This window comes from Gigantopelta aegis, chromosome 3, assembly GCF_016097555.1.
Source record: "Gigantopelta aegis isolate Gae_Host chromosome 3, Gae_host_genome, whole genome shotgun sequence".
NCBI lineage: Eukaryota > Metazoa > Mollusca > Gastropoda > Neomphalida > Peltospiridae > Gigantopelta > Gigantopelta aegis.
Genome location: NC_054701.1, coordinates 92111637 through 92135493, shown reverse-complemented (window position 1 = coordinate 92135493; position 23857 = coordinate 92111637). Strand labels below are relative to the sequence as shown.

The following is a 23857-nucleotide window of genomic DNA, read 5'->3' as shown; positions in this document are numbered from 1 at the left end:
ATTTTGACTTGGTTCCATTTGGGTGTATCAAGTATTTCTCTGTTCAATGTCACCATTTGTCAGTGAATAGCAGTCCTCGTCTAAGACTATGTTTGTTGACAGGGGGAAATGTCTAGAACAGGAGGCATTGTCCACCAAGTAAACCATAATTATCACACTATAATACATATACATGTTGTAAACACTTAAATGTAAGCATGTGTTAAGTGGAACACTCAACAAGAAGTGATGAATTACACACTATCTAGAAGTATTTAAAAATTCCTGAAACTAAAGAATGATATTTAAAGCTGATGTTTGTGTTCCACAGCAATAACTACTCCTATACCAAGATGTGCCGCCAACTACTGCAACTACCAAGGCGCCGTTACTGGATCTCCGCCGAACTGTCGATGTAATTGTTATAGAGGCTTCTCTGGCAACCAGTGTCAAACAGGTATGTCCTTCACAGACATCAGAAGATGAAGGCAACTAGTGAGCAGTTTTATATTTATTTCATTTCCAACTGGGAGGAAGGGAGGCAGTGCATTATCTTCAGACTTTGGGGGGGGGGGGGGGGGGGGCATTTAGTTCTAAACAACATTGCTAATTTCTTTTAAAATACGGATTTGTTTCTTGCACGAGATAATTTTGACTTGGTTCAATTTAGGTGCATTATCTTCAGACTTTGGGGGGGGGGGGGGGGAGCAGTGCCCGTTTCTCTCAACGAAGTAATCTACTAATACAGCTACCAAGACAATAGTAATAGATCTCAACCTAACTGTGGCTGTATTTGTAACCAAGGATAAACAGGCACTAGGTTTGAAACCTGTAGGTAGAGGAGTTACAAAATATATATATATTTGTTTTAAAATTAAACTTTTCCTTTTAATAGTATATTAGTAGTGGCAGATTAAGATATCGTGTATTTAGTGCTAAAAAAACTACATTGCTAAATTCTTTTAAAATGCTGAGTTATGTTTCTTGGATGAGATAATCTTTGACTTGGTTCCATTTTGGTGTATCAAGCATTTCACTGTTCAAGAGTTAACGAATATATTGCGTTTTGTCGTCATTTGCCACCTGATAGCTGTCCTCGTCTAAGACTATGTTTGTTAAAAGGGGGAAATGTTTAGAACAGGAGGCATGGTCCACTAAGTAAACCATAAGTATAACACTATGATACATTTGCATGTTGTAAACACTGAAATATATGCATTTTGTGTAAGTGGATCCCTGAATATGAAGTGATGAGTATAATAAATTACACTGTTTAAAAGTGTTTACAGATTCTTCAAACTAAAGAATCACATTTAAACTAGATGTTGTATTCCACCAGCATTCTACATTATAAGTATTTTTGAAATTGTTTTACATACAGTTAAATGTGTTTTAAAAAGCACTTCAGACTATGTGAGGAAGTGTCTTTCAAAGGCAGTTGGATGGAGAATACAGCTCACTACACTAGCCACTGGAAGAATAAGAATAGTGAGGTGTCCTCTTAAGACAGGTGGCTACTTTAGCAACGTATACTGAGAGCTTTAAAAAATATATTATTGTGGCACCTAAATAAAGGTAGTTTTCAGCATTTTATATCACAGTCATCATCAACCATTTGTGACACCCAATAGCCGATGTGTATTTTTGTGCTGGGGTGTCGTTAAACATTCATTCATTCATTCATTTTAGAACACATCCATGCAGTTTACTTTGTAAAATCTTTCTACACCAAAAAAAGCTGAAATTAGTTTAAAAGCTAAAAATTCACATCCCTTTATAGATATAAACCCAGAAATTGTACTTAGCTCCCCATAGAGTGTGTCCTGACCCCCACCCCACTATATATATATATATATATATATATATATATATATATATATATATATATAGGTAGTACTAAATCAAATAACTTCCGACTGGGTCAAAGTTTAAGGGGCACCCAACTTTTTGATAGAGAAGTTAACATCACACGGCCTGTGATTGGTGATAAATGCGAGTGAGTGTGTTGGGTGTAAAACAAAAAAGTTTTATCTGGGCAAAAAATGTATGTATAGTTATCTGGAACCATCCGTATCAATCATCGGTGGACCCATTGGGCTATTTCTTGCTTCACCCAGTGCTCCACAACTGGTGTAACAATGTAGAGTCAAATGTACATTTGGCAAAATAGTTGACGATTCCATGAGTCTCTATCTAGTGCCTCATCTATAGGAGGTCAGCCACTTCCGAAAAGATTCTTTACTGGAGATTTCATTCCTCTTGCATTGCCTATTTATCGCTCCAGCCAGTAACCACGACTGGTATATCAAAGGCCGGGGGGGGGGGGGGGGGGGGGGGGGGGCGGTATCCTGTCTGTGGGATGGTGCATATAAAAGATCCCTTGCTGTTAATCGAAAAGAGTAGCCCATGAAGTGGCGACAACGGGTTTCCTCTCTCAATATCTGTGTGTTCCTTAACCATATGTCCGACGCCATATAACCATAAATAGAATGTGTTGAGTGCGTCATTAAATAAAGCATTTCCTTCCTTCCTTCCTTCTTGCATTGCCACAAAAAGGACTGCCACTCCCAGTCGAGTTTACCCAATCAAAACTAGTACCGGATAGAGCTCATTAGAATAAGTACAGCCGTGGTGACAATCACTCATGAATCACTGTCATAACAGTGATGATATCAGGTGTTCGCGAAACACGAGCATATCCTGCCCTAACGGTGGCACCCGTCATGAGAACTGCCACCTCAGCTGTCAAATATGTCACTTCATCTAAAACGATGGGGAAAAAAATATAAATCTGCAAGAGTTTCACCAAATAGAAATAGATGATGTAACTATAACATATCTTCGTTCACCGTTCTTTGTAACAAATGCCCCATTGATTAAGGAATATATTGTTCTGTATATTATTGAAAAATCAAATGCTTTAATATTAGTGAACTTTGTTCTGGACTAACAGTAAATGATTTCAATTAAATCTGTGGAATTCTTGATAATTCACGTATCATTAATACACTTGCCTCGAAGACTTTTCGACAATATCTAGTAAAACCATCCTTGATAGTGGCCAGGATAGTGGTCAGTCTTCGAGACGAGGATTTGGTGGTGAATTTGCTGGACCTCGCAATGAACCATTCCTTGTATGGATTCTTATGAAGTTTTGGGATCCAGTTCACAAGAGGAATGACATGTTTTCAGATTTTAAAGTCAAGCCAAATGTGCATAAGAAAAGATTCATGATTTTTGCATGTTTCTTCTTCAAATAACATAGTAGCCTTATATGTAGCACTACTTGAACTACCAACCCCAAGTTCATTTAAGAGACAATATAATTGTTTTTACATATGATGGTTATGTTATTTGGTGCTTTGTCAGTGGGCACTATCACAAACTGTTTGTGTAGAGTAGCCATACTTTCTGTCATAGATAGCCGTGACAAAATTGTCTTCCTGAATGTAGTGTCTTGGAACTTATAGTGAATATTGTGGTCTGTCCCGGTACTCCTATGATACACGCATGCATAGAGAAGTAAAACGGAACATTTGCCCATGTAGCGTTGCCTCCATGTTTAGGTTACACATGCGTTATTCAACATGAATAAATCTTATGTTTAAATACCAAAACATGTTCCTATATGTAGACAGAACACTATATCTGACGACGAGCAAAGGAACTGGGGTTTTTTTTCTAAAAGTACAGCCAGCACTAATTTGTGAAAATGTTATGGCATCGCTACCGCCTTTTAAAAATTCGTTGTGTATGGGGAAGAGACAACAGCCGGCACTAGATGGCATAGATGGGTAACACAATTTGAAAATCTACTATGTGCACTTGACATTGCAAATGATGCCAGAAAAAAAAAACCTGCTACTCCACTATGCAGGCGACGATATTTTGACTCAATGACCGATGACCAGAAAGGGACTGACGGAGACAACCCTGTTCCTAGGGAATATAAAGTGCTAAAGAAGTCCCTAGATGAGTATTTCACTCCCAAAAAGAACATTTCTTACGAAACATTTAAGTTTAGGCAAACACACCAGAAGGAAGGTGAGACCATTGATGCTTTCCACACCCGTCTGCGAGGCATGGCAGTCCTTTGTGATTTTCATGATGTCGACAAAGAGATTCTTGGACAAATCATACAAGGCTGCACATCTACCAGAGTGTGCAGGAAAGCTCTGAAGGACAATTTAACTCTCAGGCAAGTGCTAGATGAAGCTCGCAGTATGGAACTTTCTGAAAATCCTTGAGAATCCTACTGCTGCTGCTAATGCTATCGCCAGTGATGCCCGTGCCTATAATGTTAACAATGAACATCATCGTGGTGGTCGAGGACAATGATATCATCACTCGCGTGGTTCCAATCATTCCGGTGGTCACTGTCTTCACAATGGACATCGTGTGCGCAAATAGAACCGACTATCCGTGGTCCCAGTCATCGAGTCAACACTTATCGTCGAGGTGGTTCCAGCCGTCGTGGTCGTCCCAATCGTTTTTCTGGTGAGCACACACCAACTAATTCTTGTCACTACTGTGGATTTCAACCTCATTCCAAGAACGACTGCCCAGCCAGAGGCAAGACTTGATCGAACTGTGCAAAAAATAGGACACTATGCACGTGTCTGCATGTCTATACCCATGTAAGACGTATCGATTTTTCATCATCTGTGTCTGATGATGAAGAGCACGTATTCTTCATCACTGGCAAGATAGACAACTCGCCAAAGATCACATCATACATTATGAACTGTGAACTTTTACATTGACTTTGTGATTGATACTGGTGCTTCTGTTAATATCATAGGTCACTCTGCATACAACACATTCGCCAACAAACCCAGGCTTCAGTCTTCAGTGCCAAAGTTATATGTAGTTGGCTCTAAAAATCCTCTTCAAGTGTAAGGTTTCTTTGATTCAGAAATAAGCTATGAGTCGAGCAAAACTCCAGCAACGTTTTATGTATTAGAATCAAACACCTCCAGCAACCTTCTGAGTGGTGAAACAGCCCACAGGATACACCTGATCCATTTCTCCCTTCAAACTGGTCCAAAAACCATCCCTGGTGAGTTCCCTGCTTTGTTTGATGTAACCATGGGTAGGATCAAGGACATCAAAATCAAGTTACATATTGATGCATCTGTACCACAAGTATTGCAGAGACATCGACACATCCTATTTCATGTCTGCAAAGATGTCGAGAAGGAACTCGATCGACTCAAGAAGATGGATGTCATTGAAAAGGTAGAAGGCCCTACACCATGGACGAGCCCACTTGTAGTCGTCTGTAAGAAAGCTGGTGGTGTAAGAATCTGTGTCGACATGAGAGAACCCAACAAAGCCATATGGAGAGAAAGACACCCTGTCCCAACGTTTGACAATCTCTTTGCTGACCTGAACGGCTCAACTGTTTTTAGTAAACTAGACCTGACTAATAGGCCAGTCAATCTAAAACAAAAAATGGCCTAACCCACCACAAGTTGCAAGATTTTTAAAGTGACGGGGTTTTTTAAACCTTGGACCCACCTAAGTAACATAGTAAAATTCTACTCAAAAATAATGAGTGGAACATTGTTTATTTTCAGTTTCTAAATGTATCATTGTGTACCTTTTTGTAGTAGATTTGACCACATTTTAGTGAAGCATGTGATGATTTCAATGTCAGATACTCAGAGATTTAATGGTGGCAAGTGATGTAGATTAAAAACTTTATTTACTGTAGAACAATAGTCCTTACAATAAAGTACTCATAGTCCCAGTGTGGTATTTTTCACATCATTATATTACAAAGTCAGTTACCAATCAATCTTCCATCAGATCATCACTATTTGCACAAATGCCTCTACAATCACTGCATGCCATCATGCAAGGCAAACCAATACTGCGACAACTGCAGCGCTTGTTGGCACAACCCTCTTTGCAAGAACACCTCACAAGTTTAAAAAGAGACTCTGGTGCTGCGGCCAAGTCTGATATTTTCCAACCCCATTCAAGAGGATCCAGTTTGAGCTAACTTTTTTGAAACCTTACTAATCTTAGTTGATCCAAAGTATCTGATGATCTGCCTTTGTTAAGGCAAACAACTGCTGTGATGATTTCAGATGGTGTCGAGTCTAGTTTGCCAAAAACAATGGCTGGTTCAAGGAATGTTAAAAGTTTCAGCCCAAGCCCTTTTCCAATCCCAAACAATCTTGATGTTGTGTCGCAACCCAGCAATGCATGTGCGAAGAGAATGTTTTTACAAACGCTTTTACCAAACACGTCTTGCATTAGCTAATTCCCCTGCTTGGGTCACTGCAATTGCTCTCCAAAGACTTTGTAATATAATGATGGGACTCTTAAATATGATTATTTTATTCTAAGGACTACAGTAAATTAAGTTTTTAATCTGCATCATTTGCCACCACTATATCTCTGAGTGTCTGACATTGTATTCATCACTTGCTTCACTAAATCTCTTTAAGAATCTGATGTGGTAAGATATTATTGATAAGACATTAGAATAACAACTATATCAATTAATTCACATAAAAAAATCACTAATATAATAAATGTACCCCAATTAAAAGCAGATATTACATTTTGGGATTAAATACTCACATGGCAGCCATCTTGGAATATAAATATCACAGTTGTATCAAATATTAATTATCTGATACAAAAGAAATAAAAGATAGCCTATAATATTACAAATGTACCCCATATAAAATCCTGGATATTATATTTTTAGTTTTTGTATATATTTGGTGGCCATCTTGAATTTTTAAAGATAAATAATCAAAAGATCAGTTGGCAACATTTTTGGATTCAGCACCCATGAATTATGTAAAGTCAAATGAGTTTCCATTTTTTAAATACCAAATACCATAAGGGTTGTTATTAAGCATGTTTTATAAATATGGTCAAATCTATTACAAAAAGGTACACAATGATACATTTAGAAACTGAAAATAAACAATGTTCCACTCATTATTTTTGAGTAGAATTTTACTACGTTACTTAGGTGGGTTCAAGGTTTTAAAAAATACTTTTAAAATCTTGCAATTTGTGGTGGGTTAGGCCATTTTTTGTTTTAGATTGACTGGCCTATTAGTCAGGTCTAGTTTACTAAAAACAGTTGAGCCGTTCAGGTCAGCAAAGAGATTGTCAAACGTCTCATGTCGACACGGATTCTTACACCACCAGCTTTAAAAAAAAAGTCACTTTAAAAATCTTGTAATTTGTGGTGGGTCAAGTCGTAGATTGACTGGCCTATAACGCATAACATCAACTAGAACTGGATGAAGTGAGTCGTTATATCACTACGCATGTCGGTCTTCGTTGGTACAAATGCCTATTGTTCGGAGTCAATGCTGCTGCAGAAATATTCCAAAACGCAATCGCGGAAATATTCAACAACATTCCAGGTGCTCGAAACCTATCTGATGACATTATTGTCCATGGCAAGACACAATCTCAGGAAGCTCACCAGACAGGACATCGCATGGAAATGGTCAGAAACAGATCAGCAAGCTTTCGACAAGTTGAAAAAATCTCTGACGCAAACGCCTGTCATGGCTTACTTCAATCCTAAAGAAGAAACCACAGTTTTGGTCGATGCAAGTCCTGTTGATCTTGAAGCAAGTCTGACCCAAAACGGAAAGAGAATTTGTTACACCAGTCATGCTCTAACTGCCACTGAACAGCGTTACTCCTAAACAGACAGAGCACTCATGGCAGTTGTCTATGGAGTAGAACACTTCCATCTGTACCTCTTTGGCTCCCGCTTCGTAGTGATCACTGATCACAAGCCACTACTGGGAATCATGAACAGCCAAAAGCCAACTACAGCCCGTATGGAAAGATGGCACTTACGTCTTATGTCCTATGAGATTACACTAGTCTATGCTCCAGGAATAGATGACCTAAATCCAGCAGACTACATCATCCATCACCCTCAGACTATACTAAACCGCGAGAATGCTGGTGAAGCATACATTGCATATGTTATGAGAACTGTCATACCCAAATCAATGACAACTGAAGAAGTAAAGAATGCTCTAAAGCAAAATCAAACACTCCAAAGTTTGATGTTGGTAATCCAAACTGGCCATTGGAAAGTCCCAGAGAAAATTTCACCAGGTTCAGAGAAGAACTATCTGTCCATGATGGTTTGGTTCTCTGGGGAAATCGTCTGGTTATCCCGGCAACTTTGCAACAGAAAGTCATTGCAATAGCACATCAAGCACACCAAGGGATTGTTGAGACCAAGCAGTGCATCAGAGAGAAGGTCTGGTTCCACGGAATTGACATGTTTGTGGAAGACGCTGTCAAATCCTGCATTCCCTGCCAAGCATCACGTCCAGGGCCTGCCCAACGTGAACCTCTTTAACCAACTCCCTTGCCAATGGAACCATGGAGTTCACTTGCCATTCACTTCGTTGGTCCGTTTCCACCAGGCGATTTGATGAGTATAGTCGATTACCCGAGGTTGAAATCGTCCCATCCACCTCTGCCAAAGCAGTACTACCAAAGTTGGAAGTGATCTACTTGCGCCAAGGAATCCCAACAACAGTTAAAATGGATAATGGGTCTCCGTTTAACAGTGATGAATTTACAAGCATTATGTCCAGTTTTGGGATCAATCACAGGAAGATTACGCCCCTCTGGCCAGAAGCGAGTGGAGAGGCTGAACGTTTCATGCCTACACTGAACACGACAATCCGTGCATCAGTCGCCGACAACATTGCTTGAGAGTTACAGCTTCCCATTTTCCTATGTCTCTTTCGAGGTACACCGCACACCTCCACCAAAGTATCTACTTTTGAAGCACTGACTGGCCACAAGATGAAAACTGGTCTGCCTGATTCTCCTATTACAAGTCAGACACAGAGATCTGTCCACAGCCGCATTACTGAAAATGACCATATCAGCAAGTGCAAGATGACCAGCTATGCTGACGCTAAACGACACACACGACAACCAGATGTATGGCCAGGTCCTAATGAAGCAGAAGAGGATAAACAAGCTGTCAACTCCATATTCTCATCTGCCTTATGTTATCGCCCACAAGAAAGGCACCATGATCACTGCACAACTTGGTGAGAGGCAAATCACTCGCAACTCATCGCATTTTAAACCTATCAACGGTACACAACTCTTTCTAAGTGATGAGGAAGAGGAGGATGAAGATAACAACACCATTGAGACATCAATGTCATCAACTTCTCAACCCACTCCAGAGCAGTCCAGGTCCCCTGTCACTCTGCCCAAGCAGCCGAGGACCCCTTCGAAGTTTGATTCACCTATGCCGACCATGTCTACAACTGCCCCGGTCCACACCGAGATGCCAGTATGCAACCGTTGACTTCCAACACACCTGAAATACTATCATTTGACTTGATGCTTACGCTGTCAACAATGCGCATATTATATGGTTGTTTGATAAATACATGATGACAAAAGTAAACCATGTGTGAAATTTAAATCCAAGTTTTTGAATTGTGTGCCAAGTTACAGAAACGTTTGAGAACTGTTTTACTTTCTTATGAGTGCATTGTGTATTTTTCTTTGACAATTTCCTGTTCAAGTTGGGGAGGAAAGTAGTGTCTTAGAACTTATAGTGAACATTGTGGTATGTCCCGGTACTCCTATGATACACGCATGCGTGGAGGAGTAAATGGAACATTCGCCCAAGTAGCGTTGCCTCCATGTTTACATTACACGTGTTATTCAACATGAATAAATTTTATGTTTGAATATCAAAATGTGTTCCTATATGTAGACAGAACACTATACTCACTGTTATAATTTGTCTTCTTTCGTAGTTTCTCCCAATAACAATATCGCGTGTTGACTTGACCCATTCGATGGGCATTCGACAGGTTCACTCTCACACTTGGCCCACTGTTCAACAGAATCAATAATTATTTTAAAGTTATAGTCCCAATTGATGTTTCGTCTTATGCGATATTTGGGACCATACTGGAATAAGTGCCAGAGGTTGTGATTTTCAAAGATTGAAAGATCATCTATTATGAAATGTCCTTCTGTTTGATAGAAGAACCATGAAATTTAACAGCCACAGGCAGTGGGTGAAATGTTGTGACTACTCAAGTTAAAACTCTGCAGAACACGTCCATAATTGCAAATTTTAGACACTATAGTTTTAGTGTATGAAAATGAAAGAATTGGTGATTCATAGAATTCGAAATGGGGAGGAATATTTCGGGAGACTTTTTTTCTAAGTATAATGCCAAAACTGGCCGAATCAATTCCCGTATTCGTATATTTCTGTGGAGTTCGTTTTGGAATTTGTGAAACGCCATGTAGCAAAGTCTAAAACTATAGTCACTATACGATATTGAAAGATGCTAATTGAAAAGAACAGTCCATGGCACCAGCGGGTTTCCTATTTCCTTATCTATGTGGTCCTTAACCATATATCTTCATGCCACAGAACTGTAAATAAACGTGTTGGGTGCGTCGTTAAATAAAATATTTCTTTCTTTCTTAACTAGTTATTCAATTTGGTTTATTCAACACCAAAATAACAATTGAGTTAACATTTGAATTTTCAGCAGACGTCAAGCAGTGTACTCGCGCGGACTGTAATAACCATGGAACAGCAACGCTATCCGGGAGTACCTGTGTGTGCTCGTGTGATACTGGTTACTCCGGAACATACTGCAACATAAAAGACAGGGGTATATATTTATATATTACTGCACCATAAACCATCCATCTAACGTGAGTTTGCTGTTAGTGCAATATATCTGTCATCAAACTGAATTTGATAGTTAGTTTGAAAGCAGATATATCAGACTAATTTGCTGTTATCCACACACACACGCACGCACACAATTTAGTAGTGGATTTACGAATTTTAGAAGTTAAAATTATTATATTGAAAACATCTAAGAAATATCTGAATAGTGTCATAGCAAGTCTAATACATTACTGACTATGGTATATATATATATATATATATATATATATATATATATATATATATATATATATATATATATGTGCACCAAATGAATGAGAACAGAATTGCATTTACTTGAAATCTGGTCATGGAACTTTTAGAAAATTATTGGGTAATCATTCCCTTTGATATTCCAGAGGTGTTCTGTCAATTGTACATGCTGTTCACGCTTTATGCACATAGCTTGGCAGTTGCCGTATGCCCATTTCGGGTCAAGTGCTCCTGTTTGACAGCATTTTCTCTATCGCTGGACCGCAAAACGATTATATATGGCTTCTCATCACTCAGAAAAACTCGTTTGGTAATATCTGATTGTCATCAACGTGATGTCACACCTCTCAAGAAATGAACGTCTTCGAACGATTGGTATGCTTGAAGCTGGATTGGCACACAACATTGTTGCTAGACGTTGTGGTGTTCGATAGTGTTCCTCTGAACACCACACAATATCTGCGAAGACGTTGTGGTGTTCGATATTGTTCCTCTGAACACCATACAATATCTGCGAAGACGTTGTGGTGTTCGATATTGTTCCTCTGAACACCATACAATATCTGCGAAGACGTTATCAACAGTTACAAGTACTAGAGATCTTCTGTGTGCATAGTATTTGTATTATTCAGTTATGACATTTTAGTCAAACATCCCATACATTTAATGTACAAATTGACATTTCATTAAAATAGTATATCAAATTTAATTTTGTATGATATATACACACACTGATATTCTAAACAACAAAATGCATTCACTTAATATGTAATTGTAATCGTTAAAATATGACTTAAGGCTGAAAACTCGAGATAATCTTCACCTCATTAAAGCCAAAATGTATGATTAACAAAAACAAAATACTGAAGAAAATGTATAACAACTTGCAATTTAAAGAGAGTTTATCTATTTTAGATACTCCTCCGACAGAAGAGTGCACAGGGGCAGACAACCCATGTTTGAATGGCCAGAAAGCTTTTAGGGATTCATGTACAAATAAATGTGTTTGTCGATGTTCGGCTGGCTTTGGAGGACCACGGTGTGAAATTGTCGTGGAACGTATGTATTTTATATTTTGTACTTTACTCACTTACCTAACTATTGGACTAGTTGGTATGTGTATATCCAAATTATTATATGTAGAGAATAATGCACGAGTACACATTGGAGATGATTTATGAAGCTTTTTAAAACTTTCTATGTATAGAATGTCTTTGTAAATTGCAGGTTGTGCTATTAAAACACAGATTATAACCCCATATAATATGACGTAAACTAATATTCCTTCATTATTGAGACCGGCCTCGGTGGCGTCGTGGCAGGCCATCGATCTACAGGCTGGTAGGTACTGGGTTCGGATCCCAGTCGAGGCATGGGATTATTAATCCAGATACCGTTTCCAAACCCTGAGTGAGTGCTCCGCAAGGCTCAATGGGTAGGTGTAAACCACTTGCACCGACCAATGATCCATAACTGGTTCAACAAAGGCCATGGTTTGTGCTATCCTGCCTGTGGGACGCGCAAATAAAAGATCCCTTGCTGCCATTTGGAAGAGTAGCCCATGTAGTGGCGACAGCGGGTTTCCTCTCAAAATCTGTGTGGTCCTTAACCATATGTCTGACGCCATATAACCGTAAATAAAATGTGTTGAGTGCGTCGTTAAATAAAACACTTCTTTCTTTCTTTCTTTCTTTCATTATTGACTTTTCTTTGATTTCTTTGTAGCGAATGTGTGTGACAACTGCACCCGCATCAACGGTGTGGGCTACGTTCCAGTGAAGGGTCGTTGCGACATGTACGTACAGTGCGACATCAGTACATACTACGTCCGGGACTGCGCTCCAGGCACTCTGTGGAACCAGAACAAGAAGGCATGCGACCACCCGAAGCTGACCACATGCTCAGACGGTTAGGACTCTTCACATAGTCTGATTTTACACCAAGAACAAGACATTAGAAATCTTCTCATAGACAATCATACAGATTGTACACCGAGAATAAGATATTAGAACTCTTCACATAGTCTGATTTTACACCGAGAATAAGACATTAGAACTCTTCACATAGTCTGATTTTACACCAAGAATAAGACATTAGAAATCTTCTCATAGACAACCATACAGATTGTACACCGAGAATAAGATATTAGAACTCTTCACATAGTCTGATTTTACACCAAGAATAAGACATTAGAAATCTTCACATAGTCTGATTTTACACCGAGAATAAGACATTAGAACTCTTCACATAGTCTGATTTTACACCAAGAATAAGACATTAGAAATCTTCTCATAGTCAATCACACAGATTGTACACCGAGAATAAGATATTAGAACTCTTCACATAGTCTGATTTTACACCAAGAATGAGACATTAGAAATCTTCTCATAGACAATCGCACAAATTGTACACCGAGAATAATACATTAGAACTCTTCACATAGTCTGATTTTACACCGAGAATAAGATATTAGAACTCTTCACATAGTCTGATTTTACACCGAGAATAAGACATTAGAACTCTTCATATAGTCTGATTTTACACCGAGAATAAGATATTAGAACTCTTCACATAGTCTGATTTTACACCGAGAATAAGATATTGGAACTCTTCACATAGTCTGATTTTACATCGAGAATAAGATAGTAGAACTCTTCACATAGTCTGATTTTACACCAAGAATAAGACATTAGAAATCTTCTCATGGACAACCACACAGAGTGTACACCGAAAATAAGATATAGTCTGATTTTACACCGAGAATAAGATATTAGAACTCTTCTCATAGACAAAAACTCAAATTTTACACTGAGAATAAGATATTAGAACTCTTCTCATACACAAAAACTCAGATTCTACACTGAAAATAAGATATTAACGACAAGCACTGTCAGCTTTGCATTCTTTGAAGCTAACAGTGGGTAACTTTGCAACAATTTGTGAAGCAATTTATCGTCCTTCCCAGCCTCCATGAATAATGTTTTTTGTAAATAATTTCAGTTTGATTTGACGTAAGAAGAAAAATAAAAGTGTTTTGGAAATAAAGGAAAAAAAAAGCATGCTGTTTTTGTGTGCAATTTAGAAAACAATCGGCTCAGAAATAAATATGTTGTAGTATATACCACAACAGGAAAATGGCATTCCCTGTTGGGAAGAACTATACATCATTAATCAACTTTTTAAAATCTTGCAATCCTTCAAAAGAGTGGGAAGATCAAATTTATTCCTAATTTTTCATGCACAAATTTTGTCCAAATAGTGTAAGATTCATGTTACTCTTGGAAGCTGATGTTAAATTTCTCACATTAAAAAACGTTGGGTTTTTTATACTTTTAAACACAACACATTAATATAGTATTAAGGATATTTTTATTTATTTTTAAAGAAACATTTAAAAAACTGTATCAGGCTTAGGTCACATGACATTTAAGTGTTTCAACACATTGATTTAACTGGTAATCATAATATTTCACTACATACCGTGCTTGTTGGCCAAAACCAAAAATCATTAACAAGCCTGTGAATCCCTTTTTACCTGTCTTGTCTTCTACAGATGCTTGTGCCTCCCTAAGTTCAGGTGCATTCTATGTCCATAACCATGACTGTCAGAAATACTGGGTGTGTTCTGCTGGGCAGACCATTGAAGAGGGTTGCTGTCCGGAGGGCCAGGGGTTCAACTCCCAGACGAGCAAATGTGAAGTGGATCCTAACTGTATCATGACATGTAATGGGAAAGAGAACCAATGTCGATCTACATGTGAGTATCATATACATGTCCTACGTGTGAGTATCATATACATGTCCTCCATGTGTATGTTACAGGTCAATACACACATCAACCTGAGAACAATACAGCATCACCTATAGGACTATACATCATCACCTAGAGGACCATACACCCCCATCACCTAGAGGTCTATACATTACCACCTAGAGGACCATATATGTCTCATCACATAGAAGACCATACATATATCATCACCTAGAGGTCTATACATTACCACCTAGAGGAAGATACATATCTTCTCACCTAGAGGACCATGCACACAGCATCACCTTGAGGTATACACATTACCACCTAGAGGAACATACATATCTCATCACCTAGAGAACCATACATATATCATCATTTTGAGGACAATACGCACATAATCTAGAGGATCATACATACATCATTACCAAAAGAACCATAAATATATCATCACTTTGAGGACCATTTATCATCACCTAGGGGATAATACACACATGGCCACCTAGAAGAACATAAACAGATCCATAACTACCATACACACCATTGCCTACAGGATCATACATATTGTCATGGCTGCCCCAACAATTTTCGTAACTGCTGTGACGTGGACCTTTCTCAAGTAATTTTAATATTGGACAAAACACAATATTTATTTTTACATTTAGTAGTAATTATTTGCATATTTGCTTGTATTCTGTAATGTCTGGAACTATGCCATTTATTATAGTTATTGTTTAATGAAATTCTTATAGTGCCGTTTGTCGTGTCGCGCACTATAGGCAAAAACGAAATTGTGTAACTATTGTTATTAGTGATCGTTTGGATGCACAACGCGAGCTACATTTAGTTGTATTTCATAATAATTTGTTTATAGTGTAAGCAATTATGTTTGTAAATAGTTGCCGTAATTTATTTATGGGATATTAGTATATTACGATCGCTAAATGTATTAATTTAATGTTTGACGTCCGTGTTTTGGTCTTGCGATCTTCGACTTTATTTAATTCCCAAATTCCTGTGCATATAAAAACTATGACACAACGTTGACATTAATATTACTGATGTAAATATTTCCATAACTGCAAAGTGTGTGTACTTACACACTGAAAACATTCCATGGGCTCATAAATAAACCTGGGATAAATTTCCGTTTGATCGACTATTTTGACATGGCTGCCGGGATTGACCTTGCCCTTCAGTAAAGTTTATTTTCCTCCAAAATTTGTACGATCGATTAGCTATTTTCTTAGTTAAACGTATCCTAATATTGTTTGTACATTATGGCGAATCATTTTATTAATTAAGTGAGGTAATAACTGTAAAACTGTGTACTGTAATAGTAGTGCTTTTAGGAACTATATCCTTGTACGCTGAGAACCTGTTTACACATACTGGTTGCTAAGGTCCGATATATCAGTACACAATGTTTGTAAACAACAGTATAAACATGCTGTTTTTATAATATTCCCAAAGGCTTTTTCATTAAAACTATTTTATATTGAAATTAGACCAAAAAAGCAATTGTGTAGTGATAGTATTTATGCACATTAGAATTTGTTTGTATTATTAACCCGAATTCCCAATGTATTTTGCAATGCACTTTAGCGTGTCTTTGTGCCTAGTGAATAATGTCGTTTTCACAATAATCCCAAAGGCTTTTTCATTAAAACTATTTTATATTGAAATTAGACCAGAAAAGCAATTGTGTAATAATAGTCTCATATTTATGCACATTAGAATTTGTTTGTATTATTAGCTTGAATTCCCAATGTATTTGCTATGCAAAATGAGCGTGTTTTGTGCCTGGTTAATAATGTCGATTTTATAAATATTCTTAAGGCTTTTTCTGTAAAAGTGTTTTACGCAAATTCTAGACTAAAAAAGCAATTAAGAAATGTTAGTTTTATCTTTATGCACTTTAGAAATTCGCAGAATTAATTATTTCAAGTTGGTAATGCTTTTGCTATGGGCTAAACGGACGTATTTACAAAAGTTGAAGTTTCTTAGGATTTAGAGTGTGCATTTACAAACTGTAAACTGCAAACGGAAGCTGGACCAAAAAGCAATTACTTTATTTATTGAGCAATTGTGTGCATAACGTAATTATTAAATGAAATGATATTTATTTTGTAAAGGTAGATCTCTTCCTAGCGTGACGTAATTTCTGATTGGCTGTTATGACGTCACGTGGTACTTAAGAAAAAGTATAAAAGGCTGACGTCAATGGACGTCAACGGTTGTTCTCTCACTTGTTCGCGGTCTGACAAACAAATATTAAAGACATGTCCCCTTGTCCAACTTTCCAACTTTATTACATTGCATACATTTAAATTGACACTGGAATAACTTTTACTTATATTTTTAAAGTCAAATTTTATTAACTTTACCATCTTTATTTAATTAACTTGTTTTATGGAAGCAATATTTATAAGCAACTGCAAGCTGTTTACATTTATTGGAGATGCAGTCCTCACTGGTTTAATATAACTATATCTGAAAGGAAGAGATCTATCTATCTATATGTTGGAAACTTACCTGTGAACATTAACTTTATTTTCATTTACTCATCACCTTTAAATAAATTTATAATTCTGAAAACTGGAACACTTCGTCTTTGTCATCTGTGGATGTTATTTGTATTCTCTGGACTTTGTTGATATCCTTGGGACGCGGCCACAACAATATACCTCATCACATGGAGAATCATACTCATATACTGATACCACCTCGCAGACTCTGTTTAGCACTCCAGATCCCCATGCTTTGATCATCTATAGTCAGTCTACCTACCGTAACCACATCATCACTATCCATAATATACAAAACCACTTTGCCACATACATGTTATTTTATTACTATTTAAAACAAATAAGAGTAATATTAACACAATGAGGTTAATTTTTCTATGTAGTTTAATAATAAACTATTTGTCTTCAGCTCCATTTTGCCATCTAAAGGACGTTCAGGATGACAAACATGCGTACCTGGAACCTGCCACGATTGATGGCCAAGATGGTTTCGTTAGAAAGGAATGTGGACCACGAACCATGTTCAACGTTTCTCTCTGTGTCTGCGTTCACGACCCAGAACAACAAAATTATGGTACACACATTGACTTATGATACATTTTAGTTTTTAATTAAGTTTTATGACATTATATTTCTTAATTAAGTTTTAAGACATTTTATTTCTTAATTAAGTTTTATGATACATTTTATTCCTTAACTAAGTACATGTATATTACAAATATCAGTTTAATACATGATAGTTGTATTATTACAGACATAAATTTAATACATGTTTGTATATTACAGACATTAATTTAATAAATGTATATTACAGATATCAATTTACATGTAATTTATGATAGTTGTATATTACAGACATCAATTTAGTACATGTTTTATATCTCAGAAATTAATTTAATACCAAGTTTCTATGTTACAGATGGTAGTTTAATACAATTTGTATATATTACAGATGGTAGTTTAATACAAGTTTTGTATATTACAGACATCAGTTTAGTACAATATTTATATATTACAGACATCAATTTAATACAATGTCTGTATGGTTTAATACAATATTTGTATGGTTTAATATGTTTGTATAGTTTAATACAATGTTTGTATGGTTTAATATGTTTGTATAGTTTAATACAATGTTTGTATGTTTTAATATAATGTAAAGTTTAATACAATGTTTGTATGGTTTAATACATGTAAAGTGTAATACAATGTTTGTTTGGTTTAATACAATGTAAAGTTTAATACAATGTTGGTGTTTTACAGACTGCAGTTCAGCTGCTACAGAACCTGATGAGGAGCTCACATTCAATACGATTCAGAAATCAGCAAGGTTAGATGTTTTCTTATCAATTATCAACAGCGTTTCCTTAATTAACTAGCTTCTCATTTAATTGATTACTTAATTAATTAATTTATTAATTCATTCATTCATTCATTATTTTATTTAATTCATGCAATAAATTTATACAATAAAATATTTAATTTGTAAATTAAATAATTATATTTCAAACTATAAAAATATGAATATAAATGAAATTAAGTTTCTTCGTTGAATGTGTACAGTTACGAAGGTGTTGCACTCACAGACAGCGTGTCTGGTGTAGACGACAAAGCTGGAGAATTCACGGGATCTGGAAGAGTTATCTGGTGGAGATTCGCCAATTCGGGATTCAGCCACAATAACACTGTGCTTAGGTTACGCGTCCAACCCGGGCAACTGGAGGCCGGCAAGGAATATGCTATCATCTCAAACGCAGACTGCAATAAAACAGCATCTCTCTCCATTACCATGACAACTAATAAAATTATATTCAACATCCGGTCAGAGTATTCTGATCAAAAGAAAACACAAGAGATTAACTACAGTGCAAGTCAGGTAATTATAAATTAAAAAAATTCAGCTCAGTGTTCGGAGGTAGCTAATGTGAAACAAATCAGTATTATATTTTTACTGACAGTTTGACAAAGCTAGTAATAAGGCCCTATATTACATGCATTAACATCAACATAAACAAAATCAGTACAATACAGATTTAAAGGTCTACTTGAAATTTTGCAGACTATTTTTCAAAAATTGTGAAAACTATAGACAATAAAGTGATTTTGCTGCTATAATGTGAAAAAGCTATTCATTATACATGTAATACCCTGTAAGTACACATTTTATCAGAATGTGAATATTCAACATTCAACCAAATGTGTGACATGTTTTACAATAATACATCAGTAGATACTGTAGTCCATCCCATCCTCCTATAAAAATGTTTTCTGTAAATAATATCTGTTTTGACGTAAGAAAAAAGTAAAAGGTTTTTGGAAATAACAAAAAGAAAATACTATTTTTGTGTGCAGTTTAAACAAATATCGGCTCAAAACTAAATACATTGTAGTCAATTCTATAGTATTCTAAAGGTGTTCCCTGTTTCCATTGTTTGAATTTCAGAATGAATGGATAGAAATAGAACTGAGGTACATACGGCAGAGCGCCCGTGGATACTCGTACATCGGCTACATCAAGGGAAATGGAGGTCGACAGAATACTGATGAGCTCGTTATTGATGGTATACATGCACTACTTTAAATATTTTTTAACATAATTCATATATGACTCAAAATATATTCAGTAGTACTGAGAAACATTTCCAAACTGGACACCCATGGAACGAAGTAAAACGTCTGGTTTTAAAGTATATAGCCAGTTTAGAAAGGTTTTCTTCTGTATTGATATTTGAAAATATACTGTGAAAAATGTCTGATTATAATGGAATTCCGGTTTACAGAGGATCCGGTTTTGAGGGGATTCACTGAACTTCATCACATGTAATAAAACAAATGTGAAAAGGTCAAATAAAATGTCTAATGGTGCCAAGGTCATGGAAAGCACCTCAGTGAATATTCACTGTAAATATTTTGATGATAATTAATTCATTAATAAAGGATTAAACAAATAATGCAATGTCTAGACACTAGTTATGATCATTAATGAAATTGCATGCAATAATTTTGTTTTTTAAGCTCTTACATTAGAATAAAAAAGGAATTGAAAAAGAATTACAGAGTTTGGTCCCAGCTAACTAAACATGTTTCAAGATAGTCTAAGTTACTTCAAAAGAAAACAATCCTACAAACAGCACACCAGTGTTTGGTCTTCTGGTCACTTCTGTTGGTCGACGTTATTCTGTATGGAGGTTAGGTTAGGTCTGTAAACATGTGGTCGATTCCCAGATCCAGGGTTTGAATTTTACAATGGCACCGATGGCAAGTGAAATGACTGACCTCCTTTTTTTTGCCATTATGTCCACAAAATCAGACAATGTTGACAGCCTGAAAAATGCTATGGTGCGTGCGCTAACTGGTTTGCCATCATGCCTTTCTCATAGGGTGAAATAGTTTTCGTCTGAGAATATTACATAGAAAGTATATGTTGCCTTCAAGCCCCTCTTTTGACGAAAATGTTTTCCTATTTTCCGTTGTGCGCTTATTTTTGTTATTAAACCAAAAGCAACATTTACTATGTCTACCAAACATTAACATTTAACGACATCAGATCTCACAAAGGTTGACACTCCACTTTAATAAAGTATTAATCTGAATGAAACCAAAGAACACTAATCCCTGTTTGCTGTTCCAGGTCCAATCGGCACACGGGCGTGTGCACTTCAAGTTGGAGCCCATGGATCTGCTAGCATCGAGGACTTCCTAGGATATGTAGACTGGGTAAGGTTTTCATCAGACATCTTTTGGCTTTCAGCCCAAATTACACAGTACTCAGCAATAGTGATGGCTTCAGTATAAATTAAATGTGATTAGAAATATCTGGTATATTTTCATGAATAATATAGGCTTTAAATAACTATTATAATATTTCTCGATTCATAAACACATGAAATATAGACATAGTCACAGAAATGTGTTCAAGTAGATGCTTCTCAGCTAATATGTCGTGTTGGTGTTGCAAGTCTTAACAGAATAATGTCACCAGATATTTGGAAGCACGTTGTTTACTTAGAATATGCCAAATGTGATACTGGGACTCAATAATACAAGATTCGTGATGTTGCTACAGTGTAATTATTACTTACCAGCAAGGGTGTTTAATATGCAAACGTAAAAATTCAAATGTGTCTGAGAGTTAGAATGCTGCTCAGAACACTACTGAGATGGCCATGAGATGTATACCTGTAAATCATTTGTTTTGTTGCTGCGCATCATGGCCATTGTTTATATATGTTACTGTAAATAATAGTAAACATTTAAGTAGGCAAGAAAAATAATTGGATATGAGGAATTTGTGATGAAATTAGTTTACACCCATCATAAGACCAATTAATTTCAGAGGCAGACTGATGGCATCCTCAGTCCAGTTAAAGTTCTAGGTGTCACGAATCGTTCAGGTTTTGGCTACCTACATGGTGGTAGGCCTCATGATGAGACTTTGGTCCTTTGTCCTTACTTGAATACCCACCTCCATTTGGCTATGATTCAGTTTATATGTACAGTAGTAAATGTATTAATAATATGCTTATTTTTGTTCTAGGTTCGTGTCTGGGACAGGTGTGCACCAGCTGAGTTGTAATCGCCCGATTGTTAAACAATTCAGACCACACTACAGACCCATGACGAAGACTCTTTATCTTGCCATTAAATTAAAATCTCAGTGCGGTGTCTGTAGACTTGGTGCTTTTCCCAGACATAGCAGTGTGTTAGCAGAATACAGGACAACTATAAAATAACTGTGGACAAACTGTATTCCACTGTGATGTATCATACCACTTGCTGGATTCCAACAATTCCTAACAAGCATGGAAACTTATTTAATAAAGGTTGCAATTGCAACACTGAACAACTTGCTAGTTGGTGTGGAGTTTTGTTTTACTTTAAAATAACGCTAATGTGATTAAATTTAATGTATATATTCCAATATATTAAGTTGTGTGTAAATGGACCAATGGATAAAATGCCATGGCTTACACTGAATGGTATCAATTTAAATTATATTACATGTTGCTTACGATAACTTTTGAAGTGTTCAGAATAAAACTTTTTTAAAAGCTTGCATAAGCTCTTGAATACATTTTGTATTAGAATATTAGTATAAATGGCATTGCATCAAAATTAATATCAAAAGTTGATTTTTGATGCACTCAAGATTGAATCTGTGAGGGTGCAACACTAGAATACCACGTTTTACAGGAAAAAAATACTTTCAAACATTCCTGTAAGTGTTACTGTAATATGTGTACAATCACCACCTTTACAAAGTGGGTTTGGGTCATTCTTGCACACAAAAAGAAAGAAATATTGCATAAATATTGAAAAGTATATAAAACTTGAAAATAATTCACCGATTCAACTGCAAACTTGTAAACGCCAACTTCATATCCATATTTGTATTTATCCTGCAATCACTATATGTATTGTCAAGAGATGACTTCAAATGTGTCTGAGCATTAGAACGGTGCTCAGAACACTACTGAGATGGCCATGAGATTTATACCTGTAAATGTGTCCGAGCGTTAGAACGGTGCTCAGAACACTACTGAGATGGCCATGAGATTTATACCTGTAAATGTGTCTGAGCGTTAGAACGGTGCTCAGAACACTACTGAGATGGCCATGAGATTTATACCTGTAAATGTGTCTGAGCGTTAGAACGGTGCTCAGAACACTACTGAGATGGCCATGAGATTTATACCTGTAAATCACTGACCAAAAATATAGCTTTTCGGAATGGAACTACTTTTACACGTTATGATCAGCGAAGGAATGTTGTATTGTTTAAAGTTACTTATTTTTTACTTTCCAGTTGATTGTTTTGATTTTTAAAATCCGTTTCAAGACTATTTTTAGTGGATTGCAGTATAAATAACATAACTGGTTACTGTCTTAAGATATCGTCTTTATCCTGCTTGTGGCAAACGGCACTTGCAGAAGCTCAAGGCATTCGAACTCGTTAATAATGAACAGGTTGAAAAACAAAAGTCACAGAAGTGAGGTCAATTTCAGTAATGAGTAAAACCACCTCTTGCTCGAAGACATTTAGTACAACGACGTCGCATGCTGCTGACCAACCTTTGGAAGAAGGCCTGTGGGAATTTGTGCCATTCTGCTTGGAGGTTCTGTGCCAATTCTTGGAGATTGTTAGCAGGGACATAATTGTCACGCAGTCTTCTTCTCAACTCGTTCCAAGCATACTCTACTGGTGCCAAGTCAGGGGAATATGCTGACCAATCCATACGTATGACCCCTTGCTGCTGTAAGAACTCTGTTGCCACCTTGGCTGTATGTGGCCGCGCATTGTCATCCTGTAGGACGGAGTTTGGGTCTATGGATTACCAAAGGATGAAGAATTTCATCTCTGTATCGAATACCAGTCAGATTTCCCATCACAACGTAAAGGGGAGTCCTATGGTGAAAAGAAATTCCTGCCCAGATCATTACGCTACCACCCCCATATCTGTGACGTTGTCGAACGTTGACGTCGGCAAACCTTTCACCTGGTCGACGATAGACTCTTATCCTGGCATCATTGAACTGTACTGTAAACCGTGACTCATCAGTAAAAAGAACCTTATTCCACTGTTGACGTGTCCAGCGACGATAACGTGTACACCACTCGCGATGTACAGCTCGATGGCGTGGCAG

The 23857-nt window shown here is 36.8% G+C and overlaps 2 protein-coding genes across 2 annotated transcripts; both read left to right on the top strand.

The window, feature by feature from the left end:
• Window positions 1-45: 45 nt before the first annotated feature.
• LOC121369348 lies at window positions 46-22061 on the top strand. Its single transcript, XM_041494352.1, has 11 exons — window positions 46-436; window positions 10533-10658; window positions 11849-11992; window positions 12659-12841; window positions 14487-14690; window positions 17622-17786; window positions 18476-18542; window positions 18776-19088; window positions 19656-19773; window positions 20844-20929; window positions 21750-22061. The coding sequence occupies exons 4-11, from the start codon at window positions 12727-12729 to the stop codon at window positions 21786-21788; spliced, it is 1107 nt and encodes a 368-aa protein (XP_041350286.1). The 5' UTR covers window positions 46-436; window positions 10533-10658; window positions 11849-11992; window positions 12659-12726; the 3' UTR covers window positions 21789-22061.
• Window positions 4277-5442, top strand: LOC121368936. The gene is made up of 2 exons (XM_041493700.1): window positions 4277-4476; window positions 5076-5442. Exons 1-2 carry the CDS (start codon window positions 4277-4279, stop codon window positions 5440-5442), a joined length of 567 nt encoding a protein of 188 aa, XP_041349634.1.
• Window positions 22062-23857: the final 1796 nt, after the last annotated feature.